A 20,287-nucleotide genomic window follows, 5' to 3' on the forward strand; every position below is an offset into this window, starting at 1 on the left:
CTTCTGCGCATTGGGAGATGGGGGAAAAAGTAAAAGGGAAGGGGGGTAAAGAGAGGAAAGACGTGATCTCACCTTAAGCACATTAATGTCTTCAGAGTTCGCACTGGACCCCCTAGCACTGGTTATGATGTCTCCCAGCCGGTCTGTTTCTTGCCTTGTGTCTGCCTCAGCTTGTAAGGGGTGTCCGGCCTGACCCCAACACTACCCGACCTGGGCTCCATGGATGGAAGAAGGGGGGAGGTGGTAGGGGGAAGTAGAAGGGAGATGGGGCAAACAGTTAAAGTAGGGGAAGGGGGGTAAAGGGAGGAAAGACGTGATCTCACCTTAAGCACATTAATGTCTTCAGTGTTCACACTGGACCCCCTAGCCGACAGGCAGTCCTATCCATCATCAAAACCTAGGCATACCATGTTCGTTTTCAACGTCCCTGTCTAGGGGGGAGTGTACACAGAGACGATCACGGAAACCCAGGGCTGTTTCTGCTGGGCTTCAACAGATCCACGTCTAAACTAGAAGAGACCTGGTTGGGGTCAGAAAAGTGATCTGTCCATGGGGTCCACCTGGCGTCACGTTTATGCCTGTTGCCTTTACATGTAGCAACCCATTCCTCCGCTTCTCTGATCTCATTCACTTTGCGTATCCATTCCTCCTTGCCCGGTACCTGTGCCTTTTTCCAGTAGATAGGAAGTAATCTTTTGGCTGCATTCAGCAGGTGAGGTAGTACATTTTTTTTATAGTGGCTTATTGGCATAGGAGGAATGTGCAGGAGGAAATGGACTGGGGAGAGAGGAACTTCTATTCCTAGAACTGTCTTAATCTGTTCCCTAACCTCCTTCCAGAAGGGTGTGATCAGTGGGCAGTCCCACTACAAGTGTAGTAGGGATCCTCGACCTCCACAGCCCAGCAGTATTCAGAGTCAGCAGGGTATATCCGTACCAGGTCAGCAGGAACCCTATACCAGCATGACAGTATTTTATAATTTGTCTCTTGCATTTTAGAATCTGCAGAGCTGGAGTGGGTAAGCTTATATAGGTGTGCCAGCTAAGGTTCGGTAAATGTCCGACCTAAGTCCCTCTCCCAGGCACGGATAAAGGTGGGCTTGGAGGTCGGGGCCGATGACCCAAGCAGTTGGTAAAGGTCTAAGACCATGTGTGTGGTAGGCTTGTCTGCTATGAATAGGTCCTCAAAGTGTGTAAGTAATGTTATGTCTCTTATGGAGCTGCCGTGTACTTCAAAAAAGTGTTGTAATTGTCTGTACCTCCAGAAATTCATCTGGGGCCCTCCCAGTCAAGCCGTCAGGGATTCAAAAGGTATAATTTTGCTATTCTTCAACAGTTTCCCACAGCTGGCATTCCCATCATCTATCCAAGTTCCAAAGAAATTCTTATGTTCTCCAGGGGGAAGCAATTTTTTTATAGTATAATCTATACATTTATTTTGCAATTAACCAGTTCCGGACCAGCCTCCGCAGTTATACTGCGGCAGGTTGGTCCGGCTGCGTGAAATCCGGTAGCTATACGTTCCGCACGTGGATGGCTGGGGGATGTGCGCACGCCCCCCGGCCACGACGAATTCAATCAGGAACCACTCAATCCCTAGGCCCAGGCCAGTGATTTCTGGCCTGGACCTGGGGATCACTCCTGACAAATGATATCCTTCCCCTGTCTGTGTAACTGTAAACACTGACAGGGGAAGTGATGTCATCTCTCCTCATGTCGGTCTTTTCATTCCAGACCGAGAGGAGAGAGCATCTAAAAGTGAGTTACACAACATTACACTGACACCAGGTCACGTAGGCACATAATTTCACCCCTGATCACACCCCAGTTTACCCCTTCACCACCTGTCACTGTGTCACCCAGTACAGCTGATTGCTGTAGTGGTGTCATTAGTGACACTTAGCAGTGTTAGAGTAATTAGTCTTAGGCCCAGATAGGTCTAGGGACCCCCCTAACCCCCCACTAAAGGTTTAACCCCTTGATTACCCTGTCACTTGTGATCACAGTATAAGTGTCATGGGTGACACAGTTTAGCTAGTTATGTTTTTATAGCGTCAGGGCACCCGCCGTATTTTACCCAATAAAGGTTTATTCCCCTGATCACCCGGTGGTTGATCAAAGTGAGGTTTTAGCATCAGATAGGGTCTGCGTCATGCCAGGCAGCGTCAGATTAGTGCCAGTACCATTAACACCCATGCACGTACTATACAGGCCTCCCTTAATAGTATAGTGTCTGAACGGATCGATATGTGATCTGATCAATTCTATACTAGCATTCCCAGCAGTTTAGGGTTCCCAAAAATGCAGTGTTAGTGGGATCAGCCCAGATACCTGCTAGCACCTGCGCTTAGTCCCTCCGCCCAGCCTAGCCCTGCCCACCCAAGTGCAGTATCATTCGATCACTGTCACTTACAAAACATATAACTGCAGCGTTTGCATGGTCAGACCTGATCCCTGCGAATGCTAACAGTTTTTTTGGTAGCATTTGAATCAGTCGCTAACAGTCAGGAGCTTTTTTACCTGTGAGTCTCACTACTGTACCAGTAAATTTAGAGACCAAACTGACAAATCGAAGGTACACTATTGAAGAGGCCTACACGTTTCTGAGCATGACACATAGTGAAGAGGAAGTCACTCATCTGTCAGATTCAGGCTAAGAATACGAACCTGTAGACAGCAGCGGCACCCTGACAGATAGCTCGGACGATGGAGTTGTGGTCCCTGCCAAGGTCAGGCATACCAGTCCCCGATCTTCTTCTGCTGTCTTTGAGCTGCAAGAACTGCAGGGCTCTCGTATGGAGTAGAGAGCCAGTACTAGCGCCGCTTATCCTTCTGGTGAACTGGAAAGCACCAATGGCCTAGTACATCCTGGTCGTACATCCAGCACTGCAGTATCACGTGGTGAGTCCCATAAGTGCAGTTCAAGCTAATGAGGTGGCAAGCATGAGTAGTGTCCCGCTGCCAACAAGAAGACAAACACAGGCTCATAGTGCCCTTCCTGCTGCAATCGCCAATCCTAATTGGCCACTTCTGCAGCACCCGTACTTCCTCCATTTACTGGCCAACCCGGAATTCAGGTGGAAACAGTTGATTTTATGTCACTTGATTTTTATTCGCTGTTTTTCACCGAAGATCTCTGTAGATCTATCGTGGACCAAAGCAATTTGTATGCTGGTCAATTCATCACCGCTAATCCCCAGCTGACCCTTGGCAGACAATGGAAACCAATTAAAGTTTCCAAATTTAAGACCTTTCTGGGCCTATCCCTCGACATGACCAGGAAACGGTACATGCAGATCTTGTGGTTCATGCACTTCAATGATAATGAACTCTGTCGTCCTCGGGGTGACCCTGGATTTGATCGGCTCTACAAAATTGTCTGCATTGATGAGTATCTTCCCAGCAAGCATGCCAGATACGGGGTCAAGATTTATAAGCTCTGTGACAGGGCCACAGGCTATACATGTAGTTTTATGGTTTACGAGAGAAGAGATAGTCACGTAGAGCCATGACTACATAGAAAGTGCTGGCAAGATTTTGTGGGACTTGGTGTCACCCTTATTCAGAAAGGAGTACCACTTGTACATGCACAATTATTACATGAGCGTGACACTTTTTAGTCACTTGTTTGATCATGGCATTAGTGCATGTGGCATTGTGCGATCTAATTGCCGGGGCTTACCCCAGCGGCTTGTAGATTCCATCTTAGGCTGGGGGAGAGAGCCTGCTAGAAGTGTAATAATTTGCTGGCCGTGAAGTGGAGGGATAATAAGAATGTTTTTGTTCTTTTCTCCCTTCATGCAGACACGACGGTCCAAATTCCTACGGCGACTGGTGTTGTGGAGAAATCCCATTGTATCCATGAATATAACCTTAACATGGGAGGGGTGGACCTTTGCTCTCTGGTACACTTACCCAAAGAAACCCCCAAAGAAGATGTCATGTCTGTAGAAAGTGCAGATTTAGGCATGACACCCGATTTTATTGTCCCTCCTGTCCTGACCAACCTGGTCTTTGCATTGGTGACTGTTTCGAATGCAACTACACACTAGTGGAGTATTAGTGTAGGGTACAGCATTGCACAGTCCTAGGCATATTAACACAGGGTCACGAAAGATGAGATGGCCATCACATTTTGAGAGACCCTAATCTGGAGCGTTTACAGTTTATATAAAAGTGCAAAAAATAAACAAAAAACACTAAAATAATTAAATAAATAAAAAAGCCAAAAATAGTTGTGGTTTTATTGTTCTCTCTATTGTTCTCTCTCTTACATTTACTCTCTATTGTCTGTTCTATTGTTCTCTCTCTTTTGTTACTGTATTTTAGAACTGTAATGTTTTAGTTTTACTATTTTTTATTGTATTTTCTTTGCAGGTATGGTAAGTCTTACTGTTATACTTTTATTGTTAACCATCATTTGCTTAGGATGTACGCCATTCAGCTGCAGCACGGGTTTATTGATTCTGACAGCAACAGCGTTTGCCCCCACGATACATAAAGCCGTGACTCCAGCGCTGTAGGAGGTGATTTCACCACCACAAGTAAAAAAAAGAGCATATATATGTGACGGACTGGGGTTTGTATGGTCACAAAACAGACACCCCAAAGCAAAGTACATATTCATTTTTTTTTTATTTTAGTTCTAAACATCTCCCTTCTATTCTATTAATAACCAGTAGATGGCAGAGAAGGTACACAAACAGAGTCTATATAAGGCCACACACCATGTGACTGGAAATTAAACTACTTCCAGCCATAAAGTCAGTGGTCATATCTCATGCTGTTTGTGTGATTCTTTGCAGGTATGTACTCTAAATTGTTCCTAATCTGTATTAACCTGTGATAGAAAGATTCCTAAACATCTTGAGCAGATGCAGAAAAAGTCTCAGCAGATTTTATGCTATAGTTTTGCTGTAATTAGAAGTTTAGAACAGCATGTGTCAGAAACAAGTGAAAAGTGCATAAGAACATGAAAATACTGCATTAGTCAGAACAAATGTCTATGATAAACACTAAACCTTTCTAAATAGGTATATTTAAACCTGATTTATTGGAAATTGCATAGATTTATAGAAGCACATGTTTTCTGTTATTTAATATAGAGAAAAACCTATTGTATGTAAAGCTTATGTATTGCATCATACAGACATGCAATAAGCACCATCTAGTGGTTAAAAAAGAGTACTACCATGATAATATTTGTATTAAAGCAATGCATTGCTAGTATGATTATTGCACACTTAAAGTGTACCAGAGAGATGAAGATAATTATCTATAACACTGAATAACAGGGATATATATGTTATTAAATTTAGTAATGTTCATTGTTATAACTACGTTTTAAAATACTTTAGTTAAAATCAGTATTATATATATTGTTAATGTTTATAAACATGTGACTATAAAAATGTAAAAGATGTATTGTTATGTAAAAATTAAACTACTTCCAGCCATAAAGTCAGTGGTCATATCTCATGCTGTTTGTGTGATTCTTTGCAGTCCACGCCAAGCTGATCACCTTATCTCATCGCGTCTACAATCATCGGCTCTCTTAATTCACATTTTGAGGCCGGTAACATATACTGAAGCATGGGGGCAGGGGTGGAGGAGCAATTTGCTCCTAACATTAGGGGTGGATTGCCCCATGATTCGGCGTATTTTTTTTAGGCACAGATTGCGTTAAAAAAAGATTTATTAAGAGGAGTAAAACAAAAATGTACGCCCTTAGAAAGCCTGAAGGCGTTGATTGGTTTTCGGGGTCCCATACGCGGCTAGGCTCCCAAAAAGTCTACAAACATGTGGTGTCCCCGTACTGAGGAGAAGCAGCAGAATGTATTTTGGGGTGTAATTCCACATATAACCATGCCATGTGTGAACTATATGTTATTTAGTGACAACTTTGTGTAATTTTTTTTTGTCATTTTTCAATCACTCGTGACAAAAAAATAAAATAATCAACAGGCTCAACATGCCTCTCATCAATTTCCTTGGGGTGTCTACTTTTAAAAATGGGGTCATTTGGGGGGGGGGGGTTTGTACTGCCCTGCCATTTTAGCACCTCAAGAAATGAGATAGGCAGTCATACACTAAAAGCTGCGTAAATTCCAGAAAATGTACCCTAGTTTGTAGACGCTATAACTTTTGCGAAAACCAATAAGTATACACTTATTGAGATTCTTTTTACCAAAGGCATGTGGCTGAATACATTTTGGCCATTTTCGGTCTTTTTCCATTTATATTGTAAAAATTTAAAATCGCAGAGACAATTAAATACCATCAAAAGAAGGCTCTATTTGTGGGGAAAAAAGGACTCAAATTTAATTTGGGTACATCATTGCATGACCGCGTAATTATCAGTTAAAGCAACTCAGTGTCAAATTGTAAAAAGTGCTCTGGTCATAGAGTAGCTAAATCCTCTGGGGCTGAAGTGGTTAAGGTAACTGCTGAGGAACAGGAAGTATAGATGTGCAGCCAAAGAAAGTGTCCCAGCAGAACAGTGATTGCGAAAAAACAGTACCCTTGGATCCTGTAAACAAAATGACCCTGTAATTCCCTTAAAAGGCCACTAGAGGCCGCCAGCAGCCATATTAAGAGGCATAACGGAGCTCGTCAAGCTGCAACTATATGTTTTGAAGGTAGAGAAAATTCCTCATCCCTTTTCCATTGTAAAAGAAGACATCAGCATATTTTCCCATAGGAGGTTGCCAATGGCAACAGGTGGCAACACAGCATATGGAACACAGCAGGATCTTCCACAATTCAGTGACATATAAAAGGTTAACTAGAAAAAACACCTGGGTTTACCAGGGGCACAGTTCTTCAGTGGGTTACTTGAGAGGAACACAGTTGGCACAAAAGGGGCAAAATAACAACTTGGTGGTGCACATAGGCAACGGTTTTAGCCGGTAACGACCCTGCACAGGAAATCAACAGTCCAGAGCAGTCACCCGACCCTCAAAGCCTACAGACTCCTGCAGGGCATTGGGAAAAGGATGTAGAGCTCACCTTTCCATGGTGCAGTGGCAGAGATTCCAGCCAGGAGGATGGATCTCTGGGTGATGTAAAGAACCTGGTAGTTTCACCACCTTGGACCTGGAGCCGGGTCAGAAAGAGGACACTGTAGCGAATAACCCCGGGTACGCATGGCAGCTTTAACCTGGTCAAAGGATCGCCTCAGCTTCTGTGTTTCCACCAAATAATCTGGGAAGATTCAAGGTTTAGTGTTCTAGTAGTCGAGATCATTCTCTAAAGTTGAGAAGTTTCAAGATTAGGGTGCGTGGCCGTGTCCCCAGGGGCCCAGGTTTGGGGGGAATACGGTGCGCTCTCTCCACAGCATAGAACGGTGAGAACTGGGCCGCAGGCAGGAGGGTATGCAGCAGCTTCTCCACAAACTCCGTCGGGTGGGGACACTCCACCCCTTCTGCAAGACCCACTACACAGAGATTGTTCCTCCGGTTGCGATTTTCTGCATCTTCAGCCTTGTATTCCAGGGCATGGATCTTGGTTTGCAGGGAGCAGAAATCATTGGAATGGTCTACAACAGTGTCCTCCACATGCCCCAGCCTTTGCTCAGCAGAGGACAGCCTGGATCTCACTTTGTCCATGTCTTGCCGGAGTAGTCCCACATCCAGCTGCACAACATCCACTTTGGATGTTAGAGTAGTGGTAGAAGCCTGACAGGTGGCTATGGCCTCCAGAACTTCAGCCAGGCCCGGCTGTGTAGAAGAGGTTTGTCCCCCCTGCTCAGTGTGGGACGCCAGGGTGGAAAAGGAGCGTGCTGATCTCTCCACTGGTCACCGCAGGCCCGGAATGATTCCTCCAGTATAGGGGGAAATGGAGCCTCTTACCCTGTCCTTTAGTTGCCCCAGAGGATCGGTGTCGCATGTGGGTGTCAGCAGGCGATATTGGAGCCGGATGGCAGGAGATTGGTCCTGCTTAACAGCAGAGCTCCAGCACAGACATCCACTCAGTGTGCCATCTTGGCCATGCCCCCATGGTTGTTGTTTTTGTAATTATTATATTTTTTTGTATTCGAATGGCTGAGATTGTTATGTGTTGTATTGTAACCAGAGATATGTGGGCCCCGTGCACTGTGTTTTTTTAACTCTTGGCCAATGAGGTGCTGACTGACCCAACTGGTTCTCCTTTCCTGTCGATGCGGGGATGGTGCCTGGACTGGTTTTTACTCCAGTGAGTGTGTGGTCCCTTATGCAGGACACTGTGGACACCTTGCAGTTTATCTGCCATCCACTAGCTGCCACTGGGTTGACATCATGTGATGACAATATCCTGTATTGCCCAGGGTGGCCAATGGATTGGATGTTGTCAGCTCTCCATGGCAACCCTCATGAAACACTATGCATGTGCTGTTTTCGGCACATGTGCAGTACGGAATTGGGCCCGGTTATGTCACCGGTGGGTGTGCAAGAGACGGGGCTATATATAAGGGGATGGGCTCCCCTAAAATTGTCACAGACCCTCTGGCAGTGATATGCGATCTTTTGGACCTGTTGGTAACATAGAAACTTTGTAATTTTGTTTTAAGGGACTTACCTGAATCGGTTGATCATCTGAATTCACTTATATGTATCTTACCATGGTTGTCCTGTTTTTCAATTATAGCTTTCCCTCAACTTACCCTTATCTCTCAGTCTGTGAAACTATCAGCACATAAATTATAGCTTTAATGGAATTACACTTATTTGGTGCATGGATGGCTGGAACATTATATGCTTAGGATTATGACATCATTACAAGTGGTATATACATCTAACCTCAGGGCTGTTGTCATGATGTGCCGATTCAGGCTAATTTTTCAGGTGAGTTATGAAGTCCATCTATAGAGCCCGAGATGCCCCCAATTTTCGATAAGGGTTAATGATTACTAGTGTTGGGTGAACCTTTCAGGCCGAACATGAGTGCGGGCCAAACATTGGCTTTTCGCCCCATTCAGGGAATACCTGAATTTGCAGGGTGTTCGGTGGGTATTTGCACAATCAGGGTGCAGTAAAAGCTGGTTGTTATGGAGCAGGGCTGGGTAGCCGACCGTGGCGTCCTTAACAACTGATGAGTCATGAGCTGTCAATAAGCTTCCCCGCTGACAGCTGAATAAAAAAAATTAAAAATTGCCGGTAAAAAAATAAAAAAAACCCCCAAAGGGCCTGATATGGAGTGTGTGGGGGGGGGGGACACTCCACGCCATTTTTTTTATTTATTTTTTCCCCCATAACCAGGGTCCTGGCAATTGCAACCGTGAGTCAATTTAAATGAGATTTGACTCTTTTTGTTTTCTTTAGAAATGTCATTTTTGCTGCAGCAGGTTCTATACATGCTGCAGTTGCACCACTTTAGAGGCAGACTAAGGGGACCCTCCCCAGGAATATATATTTAAAGGAATTTTTCATTTTTATTGTTGCACTTTAAAAAATGTTTTTGAATTGATACATATCCCCCAGGACCCGGCCCCCATATCACTTTTATGGCCAATTACTAGAATATAAGCCTTCAAATGGGGACTTTAGATTTTTTCCTGTTTGGCTCCCATAGACTTCAATGGGGTTTCACCGTTTGGGTTTAATACTTTTCCCCTGTTCAGGAGTTCTGCGAACTGAACCCAGGAGTGTTTGGTCCATCTCTAATGATTTCTCTCTACTTATCTATATGGGTTTAGTTTTGACCAGCTAGTACTTTTGAAGGATTCCTATTTCTTTGATCACGCACCGCCAGTGTACAATATTCTAGGATCTTTACATCTCCTTGGTGTGTACTCTGTACACTATGTACAACGTCAGGTTGGCTACCCTTACAATGCTATAATATTAAAAAATATGTATATCAAACAGAGCTTATCAGCCCTCACCTTACCTGGCTTCCACACTGACCAAGGAGACCACCATATGTGATGTTCCCTTCCTGGATGGGTCTGTGTGAATTTTCGGGTGAGTGTTGCCCCCTTCTCTTGTTTTCATTGGCCATATGAGTATCTTGTACAGTACATGTGATGATGCATTGCATATAGTGAATGTATTATGTATGTGTATCTTGTGTGGACATGTGTATGTGTGTTTTATCATAAGTGTATACATACTGTATGTCTATACATGTTTTCTTGGTGTTCTATGATTTATGTCTTGTGCTCTGCAGATTATTACTCTCTTCTAAAACTCCTGAGGAAGCGGTTACCCCGCGAAACATGTTGGCAGGAAGGCTGGACTAACATCTATTCTAGGTTCCTTACATTTGTGGGGGACTATATGAAGACATCCAGTCTTTGAATGGGTTTAGTTCCCTTTACTTTTTTTTTATATTATTACATTTTGTTGCTGGTGTGTGAAGTATTTATTAATGATTTTGTATAACTTTTGTAATAAACATAATGATTTTACACTATATTTAGTGTTGTGAGTTCAATGGCACCATGAAAGTCCTCAGTGCCTCAAAACATTTCTATTTCTAACCTTCAACTTATACCAGAAGTGACCCCCAGACTCTGGTGAGTAGAAAAATTACCAATTACATCTATGCATTCAAAAAGTGAACCCCCCAATCCCCCAGCCCCCGCTGCTATCACCATTCCTATTTTCTATTGGCTGCAGTTAGTGTCCTCTCCCCTCTGCAGATCTGACATCTCTTCTGATCCTCCATGGGCTTTCATCACCCCGTTTCCTCTGATCCCCCCCCATTTCCACTGATCTCCCTTCCTCCATGTGCTTCAAGGGACATGTATATATACAGCTGCAGGGCGAGGAATGTCTCCTCCGCTTATGATTGGCTGTCTGTGGTGCACCAACACACGTGAGAATCCTTCACACTAGCAGTCGGGGGGTGGTATAACCCCCTGGTTGAGCCCAAAACTGCTCCCCCTTTAGCTGCAGAGTCAGCAGTCAGGGGTGAACACATGTTGTGGCCTCAAAGCAAAGCAGATACCCCTTTATTGCATTCGGCAGATACCACCACCCACCAAACATGACCCATTCATACATTTCATAGGATCTGGTTCCCATCACATGATTCTGATTGCAGCTTCCAGGTCGGTCGTGCTCAGAGGAACCCTTCCCCCGGACTCTACAGTAGATAGGGACACTCTGCAACCACCCCATATCCATGTGTAATGCACACAGTTGCAGGGTGGTGGCGTTGCTTTAAGGGGTTAAAACAGGTGGTGAGGAGATGAGATATTGTCAAACACCTCTGAAAAGTGATCTGAGTATGGACCACTTTTCGAAGGAGTGTCAGTCCCTGCCCCTAGTGTGAATGAGCCCTAAAGCTGCCCATACATGGATGGAAATTCATCCGGTTCAGCGGGGATCGGCTCGATGTCGATCGGTGTGCGGCCGTCCCTGCTCAGCAGAAGTCAATCATTAGAATGATTTCTATAGAAGGGGCGTGTTGTAAAAATGTTCTCAATCCCAACTGGCTGCCGCCATTGGTCAGTGTAAGTCGTCTATTTACAGTTTTGTGTTCCTTCAATTCTCACTGGTTTACAAAAAAATACAACACAATTTAAAATTTACAAATATTTGTTATTTATTATCTCAATACAGGTCCATGTTCTAGAATTAGAAGGAATTTTGTAAGTTATGTTGTATTTGTATCCGCTAATAATGATTTTCCTGTATTTCCAGCAAAAATATTATTTTGATAAACATTTGCGCAATTATCATGTGACTTAAATCTAAAAATCTAATAAATCAAAAACAAAAAAATCAGTATAAGTGATATAATATAAAATCAGTAGTTCTAAAAGTGATCCCATAGAATTCTATTGGTGATCCATTCTATGGGCACACATTATATTAGGATCCATTATAAAAGTGATATAATATATGATATAATAATGTAGATACACTTATCAATCACACATGATAACAGCGATATATGATGGAAAAGAATGACACAATCTTCAAACTTATTATATTCTTATTTCTACTACATATTGTAATCTTATATTATAGATAGATAGATAGATAGATAGATAGATAGATAGATAGATCTGGTCTTAAAGGGCCAGTACACCTCCATCTGTGCCTCCCATAAGTCATGTTACACTCTGCGCTCTGTCTCAGGTCCAGCACTCTATACAATGTCCCCTCTCACTATACATAATGATCATGTACTGGGAGGAGCCATATGAAATAACGCTCCGCCCCTTCTGTAAGTAATGCAGCAGCCGTACACCCCCTATAGCAGGGGTCTCAAACTGGCGGCCCTCCAGCTGTTGCGAAACTACAAGTCCCATGAGACATTGCAAGGCTGATAGTTACAAGCATGACTCTGTCAAGCAGAGGCATGATGGGACTTGTAGTTCTGCAACAGCTGGAGGGCCGTCAGTGTGAGACCCCTTCCCTATAGAGTCTCCATGTACATCAACACACTGTTATATTGCAGTCTATAGAGAACAGTAAGTACATCTCTCCAGGTAAGTACTGCACCCCCAGATCAGTGCTCCCCATCACCTCTTACCACTGAACATAGTCATACTGACTGAGGAACCTTTGGTCAGCCCAGAGGCGGGATACAGAGACTCCGTCCACTTTGTCCTTTCAGGGTAAAGTGGGAGGTTCTCTTGAAAACCTTCCAAACCCCCCCTATATATTCTCCTTTGCTGTTCCCCAATATGATAGGTTCCCAATTTCCCGGGTATGAGGGATCATGTGATCTTTTCCCAGCATACAATGTTGAAGGCTAAGAAGCCAATCACCAGGCTTGAATACTGTCACATGAGGGAGGGGGAGGGGTGACATCATCAATCCTGTGTAAGCTCTGATATATTCCAACATGGAACCTACATGGGAGGAGATGGAGCAGCAGAGGAGAGCAATATTGGGGAATATAAAGGGGTCGGGATGGGCCCTGAGTGGACAAGTGTCAGAGTCCATTTGGGGTCCCAAAACAATGTGATATACTTGGGTCTCCAAAAAAATAAATAAAGCCTCATATAGGGTCCCTAGGTATTGAGACACACTTGGGGCCCCAGACAGACTCCTTTTACCCCCAAGGCAAAAAATCAAACTGTCCTCCCCCATGAGCTGTGAACTAGAGCGGTATAGGTTGAAGGTTCTGCCATTTTTGTGCCCCCAACCCACTGAAGTACCCAAGTTGGCCGCCTCTTCTGCAACTCTTTTGGCTCGGCCCTGCCACCAGACCCTTGGAAATGTTTGGGGGCCCCAGGCAAAGTTATATTTTTTAGGCTTCCAGAGAATGGGACATATTTGGGCCCCCAGGGACTGGGGCAAATTTGGGGAACCCTAGAGAATGTCACATACTTGTGTTCCCAAGCCATATGATATAGTTGGAGCCCCTAGGCAATGTGATATTTTTGTGGCCTCCAGACAATGTCATATACAGTATTTGGGCCCCCGGCTTCCCTCGTAGGCATTCAGAAAGATAAAGTAACAGATGAACCCCGTATTCTCCTTTTTCCCATAATACATCTCTTCTTATTCAGCACAGTAGTGCAGAGTGTGAGACCCGGAGCAACCAATCAGATGGTGTGACTGTTAGCAGCACTGTGATGTATATTGGTGTTTAGGGCCACAGAGGGGGTAGAACCGGCCCTCCTGTATGGGGTCTGGGCAGCTTTATGGTGCAGGCAGTTCAAAAATCTGCTGATCACAGGCAAGAGCCCCCACCATCTCCCCCACAGTGCAGATGACTTCCCCTTCTCTCCTTCCCACCAGCTGCTGCAGGGGGAGCCACAGGGGGATCGGTTTCAGAGACTGGTCCCCCCACTGCTCTGATCACCCCCCTCCTGTCCCCAATCTCCATTCCACACAGCTCTAATCCCATGGTGGCCCTCTTCTCCCCACAGCTCCGCCAGCTTCTCCTCCTCTACCTGGCACTAGCTGTCAGCTGCTGTGGGCACACAGGGGGACCAGTAAATATTTCATATTTATCAGCCCCTTCTTTTTCTCAGTGAACACAGTGAGTGATTGATAATGATCACTTCTGTGTTTATTCATAACTGAAGCATGATAAACTGTGATTACTATGCTTCGGTTGGTGAATGAACAGTAAGCCTCTGTACAGAACACTTCCTCTTCATTCATTCCCGGCAAGCTTCAGCTCCAGAGAAAGAAGTGGGGATTTCTGTCCTCAATCTCTTCTTCTGCCTAAAGAGTGTATCATCAGAGGTCTGTATGGACCCCTGATATTCCACAAAAGCCCCCCACCCCCCACAGGGATGTTAAAAAATTTAAATAATAAAACAAAAATAAATTGTAAAAAAAAAACATAATTAAGGGTTCCTTCCCACAGGTAGTCTGGCTGCATGAATTTGTTCATGTGGTTGAAGTCGTGTTCAGAGCCATACACCTGACCCCACACACCCATCCAGGCTGGGGGGTCCCTGTCAGGTAATGTACGGGGCCCCATGATCTCTAACAGCAGCCCTGAGCATGTTCTCTGGTCTCACCCTCTTTGGCTACCTGTATATTCTAGATATTACCAGCCTGATGTGTGCCGTGTCTCTGTAAGGTATTGTCCTCTCTGGTGGGGAAGATGAGGGAGAGACCGGAGAACATGCTGCACAGCCATATACATCTCAGTGCTGATAACAGTGACACCGACACTATTATATTACTGATACATTCTATTAAAGTCTATGCCAAGCTAAGAACTTTTCTTTATAGTTTTGGATGGAGTGAGGGAGGATTAGAACCCCTGTGGTGTTTTTACTGCTATCTGGGGATTCCCCTCACTTCCTGTCCTGCTGACAACATTGTACCGGACAGGAAGTGAGAGGAAATCGGCAAAGGGGACCCAGACATACATTTTTTAGTAGAATAGGGGAAGGCCTAGAGCCCCAGTCAGATTTTATTATAATTGTGGAGAGCGCCCCTCACTTCCTGCTTGGTAAAATCTTGTCACCGGGACAGGAAGTGAAGGGAAATCTCTTTAATGGAGATCTGGATAGCAGTAAAATCCTGACAGGGGTTCTAATTCTCTCCCACTCCATCCAAAACTAAGAAAATAAAACATTATGGGTGGACATACACTTTAATGATACATCACATTTTATTGTCTTAGCAGTAAATCTCTAGATCCCTTCTTCATATATTTCCTCTGAGATTGTTACATTTCTTTTCATCTCTATTTAGTATAGATTGTATGGAATAGGAGGAGGAAAGGGGACCCCATCCTATCCAATCACAGCGACCGCACTGCACCCCGCACAGAGCGACTGCATGTGGAGGAGGGGCAGGGAATAGGGGGAGGGGCCAGAGGAGGAGTTTGCTGATGTCACACACTGGGATAACTTTCTGTTTAATGATTACAATGAAAGTAATTGTCATGAGATAGATAGATAGATAGATAGATAGATAGATAGATAGATAGATAGATAGATAGATAGATAGATAGATAGATAGGCCACACCCCTCTTTACTGACAAATAGGAACATGTCATTCACTGTTACTCCAGTAACTGGAGAGATCTCCTACCCAATCACAGGGAGTGACAGAGGGAGAAATCAAAAATATAAGAAAAACCTGCAGGGCACTGACTGAAGTCCCACCCACTGCTTTATCCTAATGGCTGAAAATTCTACCAATCCCACTATCCATCCCTGTGACATCATTAGTCTCTGGGCAGAGTTCTGACTATTACTATTATTGCCTATTCCCCCCACAGATCTTCATACAACCTCCCCATACACGTATCCCAGCATGGAGGGGCTCAGTGAAGGTGGTGGTGAAGGTGTGGAGATGTCGGATCGGGTCACACAGATCATAAAAGGAGATCCGTCCGAACTCATAATCCAGATCTATCCTGACTCTGTTACTGGAGATATTGGGGGGTAAGAGGATCTCTTTACTGTCATGTATTCCCCCATACCGATCACCATCCCTCCACAAACCCCAGGACTTCTTATTATATCCAATCGCTGACTGCCTTCCTCCTCTCCTGTCTATACTGGGGTAACACATCCCGAGTACCCATCCATCTGATCCCCCGACATCCACTTCCCAGTAATGTCTCCCTGAGGAGAAACTCCGACTGCTCAACACCTGAGAAGAATCCTGAAATCTCTCTGGTGTTTCTGGACGATTCTGTTTTCTATCTGACAAGGATACAGTTTTCCTGTCATCTGATATATGGAGATTATTCTGAGCTGTATTTACATCCAGTAATATGTCTGCAGCTCCCTGTATATAGGAGGATACATTTACCCCTCTTATTATATCAGATAATGTGTGTAATGTGTGTGATATCCCATCCACATCCAGACCCCCTCCATCATGGAGGAGCTCCTCATGTCTCTCTCTGTCCTCATTATCTCCATCCTCAGTATCACACAAGTCACCTGTGTCTGATTCCTGTAAGACAGTCAGTGGATCCGTCACGTTACACAGCTCCTCAATGTGACGCAACTTCCTGGACAGCTCCTCCTTCTTTATTTCCAGATCCCGGATGGAGATGGAGATCCGCTCTGCCCTCCCGGAGATTTCCCTCAGGACTCTCTTCTCCAGGTCTTCCAGACGTCTCCTGAGATCTCTAAACAGGGCAGTGACTCTCTTGGTGTCACCAGCTGCTTCTTCTTCTACTTTCCTCCGGTGTTCCTGCAGACTCTGGACTCTTTCCTCCATCTCCTCTCTCTTTGTCAGAAGTTTCTGCAGAACATTCATCAGTGTCTCCTTCTTCTTCTCAGAAGCCTTGTCCAGCATCTTCACCTGGTGTCCTCGATGTTCTCCAGCCAAACTACAAGACACACAGATACAGATATCATCCTCAGTGCAGTAATACTCCAAGATCTTCTTATGGACGGAGCATTTCCTGCTCTCAATGGACAAGGTGGGGTCACATAAGACGTGTTCTGGAGACTTTTTGTGGACTCTCAGGTGTTTATCACAAAGAGAAACCTCACAGAGCAGACAGGATCTAACAGCAGGTACAGGAGAGTCCACACAGTAAGTACAGAAGACCCCGGACTCCTCCTGATGTGGCTGAGCAGACAGGAAATTCCCCACTATGTTACGTAGTGCTATGTTCCTTTGCAGTGCAGGACGATGCTGAAACTTCTCTCGGCATTCAGGACAGGAATATCCTCCAGACCCCCCTTGTGTATCCAGCACACGATCAATACAGACCCGGCAGAAGTTGTGTCCACATCTCAGGTTTACAGGATCTGTATAAATGTTCAGACAGACGGAACATTCCAACTCAGCTCTCAGGTTAGCAGACGCCATCGCTGACAGCAGACGAGAGAAATGACAGTGAAAATTTCTGACACCGGAGAAGAATGCAGTTGGGAGGGTCACTTCCTCCTACACAGGGCGAGGCTGATCCAGATCAGTATTATTAAAGTGGTGTTTCCCCCAAAAAATAAAAATCTTTACTGTGCAGTAACCAACCAAAATAAATAAATTGGATAAAATATTTTTTTTTTAACTTACCCTTTTTTCCCTGTTGCTATGCGGTCCCACGAAATCTGCCTCTTCCAGTGCCTGGGCTAAAGACTTCACTTCCCTCGACGCCTCCGCTCGCTACTGCTCCTGGGAGATTTGTGTCACCATTTCCCAGAAGGCGGTGGGCACTGCTGAGGGCAAAAATTTTATCTCTGTTTCCATCCCAACAGGACAGAACTTCCGACACTGCCACCCGTTGTGATGGTAACCTGAGCTGTTGACAGTGCTCGGATATAAGCTTACTGCACATGTGCAAGATCGGCGATACCAGCGCATGCTGGTCTATCAGCGGCACAGTATCCCGGAAGAGGATGCCCGTGGGCTTCATATGCCCACAGGCAAGATGAGAACCGTCAGTGTAAACATTTTAAAGTTTATTTTATCGGCAAAAACTGAGATCTTAATTAAAGAAAAACGGAGCAAGTGAGTTATATTGTAATCACCTCTTCTTTGTCACCCCCCCCCCCCCAAAAAGCATTTAAGACAGTGGAACCCCGCTTTAACCACTTTTTGAGATGTGTTGTTTACAAGTTAAAAACAGTTTTTTTTGCTAGAAAATTACTTAGAAAAAAATGTATAATGTTTGGGGGTCCTAACACCCTAGAGAATAAAATGTCGGTCTTTGCAATACTTTCTGTCACACCGTATTTGCACAGTGGTCTTACAAGTGCACTTTTTTGGGGAAAAATACACTTTTTTAAATTAAGAAATAAGACAACAGTAAAGTTAGCCCATTTATTTTTATATTGTGAAAGATAATGTTACACCGAGTAAATTGATACCCAACATGTCACGCTTCAAAATTGCGCCCGCTCACGGAATGGCGACAAAAAAAGTTTACCCATAAAAATCTCCATAGGAGAAGTTTAAAAAATTCTACAGGTTGCATGTTTAAGTTACAGAGGAGGTCTAGGGCCAGAATTATTGCTCTCCCTCTACCGATCGTGGCGATACCTCACATGTGTGGTTTGAACATATGCAGGCGCTACTCACGTATGCACTCGCTTCTGCATGCTAGCTCAGCGGGACGGGATGTCTTAAATATGAGATCTGGGGTCAAAAAGTCCTCAGATCTCATATTTACACTTAAATGCAATAAAAAAAATTGTTATTTCAAAAAATTAATTAAAATAAATAGCCCTTTCAGAGCTACGGGCGGAAGTGACGTTTTGACATCGTTTATCGTCATGCAGCGGTCTGGAAGTGGTTAAAGTACTGAAAAAGAAGGTTTTTTTTCCACAGTAGTAAAGATAATCAATCCTCCCAACTTTGAGAGAAAGAGGGAAAGATGGGTGTAAAGAAGAACACACTAAGGCCTCATGTACACGGCTGCTGGTAGATGGACGTTTAGCAGTTGGCATTTTTTTCCTACTGCCCCTGAACTCTCCTCTATGTTATCTTATCTGTCCATGTACACAGGGTCATTTATAGTTGTTTCAAGGAAGTTGAGATTAGAGGCATTCTATGGAATGCAAAAAAAAAAAAATGCATTCAGAAGCTGAGTTTACAGGCATTTCAAGCACTAAACGCGGTAACGTGCATTTAGCCACGTTTAGTTTACAGGCATTCTTCATTTTTGACAACTTTTTTTTTTTAAGCAATTCTAAACGCAAATGCGGCAAACGCCACTATACACGGCATGTAAATGTGGCAAAACAGACGTTTTACACGTGGGTTACTATCTGTCAAGTTAAATCGTTCAGGAGAGGTGGTAAAAACGTCCCATGTACATGAAGCCTAAGGCCCCTTGTACACTAGACGTTTAGTCCAAGTGTGTCCAATTCTGGGATATTAGTGTTCCCAGGAGCCACAGTTGCAGCATCTGTTGGGGTGTAGAGTGGTATAGGGGTGAGTGGACCCTCAGTTAAGGTATCTGCCTAGAGTATCCTTCAAACCCAGCAGGCCTGGAGACTAGAGATGGATGAACTTTCGACGGGACGTTTCGTGAACGCGAACCGCAAACGCGGGCAAAAGTTTGCGAACCGCAAAGTTTGCGGTGGGCCCCAGTGACTTCAATTACAGGCGAACCTTAAAAACCTACAGGTCATATTTTCAGCCACAAAATATTTATTATCTGTGCACACATAGTCCCACCACATGGCCACAACATACAAAAGTATGAAGTGAATCTGGGATCGACAACGACAAGCATTCTTTTTTTATCTGTGAAATTTTGACAATTCAGGACTCAGGAGCTCAAGGCAATGGAGGAGAGGAAAGGTCAGGGTAGGCTATGAAGAGGGTGCAGGAGATGATCACCAGCACCATGATAGAGAGCACTGACACCAGCACCGTGATAGAGAGCACTGACACCAGCACGGTAATAGAGAGCACTGACACCACACCAGCACCCTGATAGAGAGCACTGACACCAGCACCGAGATAGAGAACACTGACACCAGCACTGAGGTAGAGAGCACTGACACCAGCACCGAGATAGAGAGCACTGACACCAGCACCGAGATAGAGAGCACTGACACCAGCACTGAGATAGAGAGCACTGACACCAGCACCGAGATAGAGAGCACTGACACCACACCAGCACCGAGATCGAGAGAGAGCACTGACACCAGCACCGAGATGGAGAGCACTGACAGCAACTCGCTGCGGGACCCAAAAATATGACACCGCTCAACCTTTTCAAACAGGAGGGTACGGGCATATAGTAGGGTGTGCTTTTTTTGTACAAGGAAGTGAGCTAAAGGTAGAAAAAAGGTCTGTGTGCTTGATTAAATAAATCATTTATAGAGATATACATGGTCTACTGGTCACATGTGTTGAATTACTCCCAGATCCATGCCTCATTCATTTTTATAAATGTCAGGTAGTCAACACTGTCGTGAGTTAGGCGAGTGCGCTTATCGGTCATGATCCCCCCT

The 20,287-nt window shown here is 44.6% G+C and overlaps 1 protein-coding gene across 1 annotated transcript; it reads right to left on the reverse strand.

Annotated features, from left to right (window-relative positions):
* Nucleotides 1–15,596: 15,596 nt before the first annotated feature.
* On the reverse strand, nt 15,597–17,221 carry LOC143961641 (E3 ubiquitin-protein ligase TRIM39-like). The gene has a single exon (XM_077470964.1). The coding sequence runs from the start codon at nt 17,187–17,189 to the stop codon at nt 15,612–15,614; it is 1,578 nt and encodes a 525-aa protein (XP_077327090.1). The 5' UTR covers nt 17,190–17,221; the 3' UTR covers nt 15,597–15,611.
* Nucleotides 17,222–20,287: the final 3,066 nt, after the last annotated feature.

The sequence above is a fragment of the Lithobates pipiens genome, unplaced genomic scaffold (assembly GCF_037356315.1).
Source record: "Lithobates pipiens isolate NorthernLeopardFrog02 unplaced genomic scaffold, aLitPip1_a1.2 Scaffold_8, whole genome shotgun sequence".
Lineage (NCBI taxonomy): Eukaryota > Metazoa > Chordata > Amphibia > Anura > Ranidae > Lithobates > Lithobates pipiens.

Excerpts from the sequence above, each read along its gene's own strand:
- LOC143961641 (XM_077470964.1), bottom strand. The coding sequence starts at position 17,189 with ATGGCGTCTGCTAACCTGAGAGCTGAGTTGGAATGTTCCGTCTGTCTG.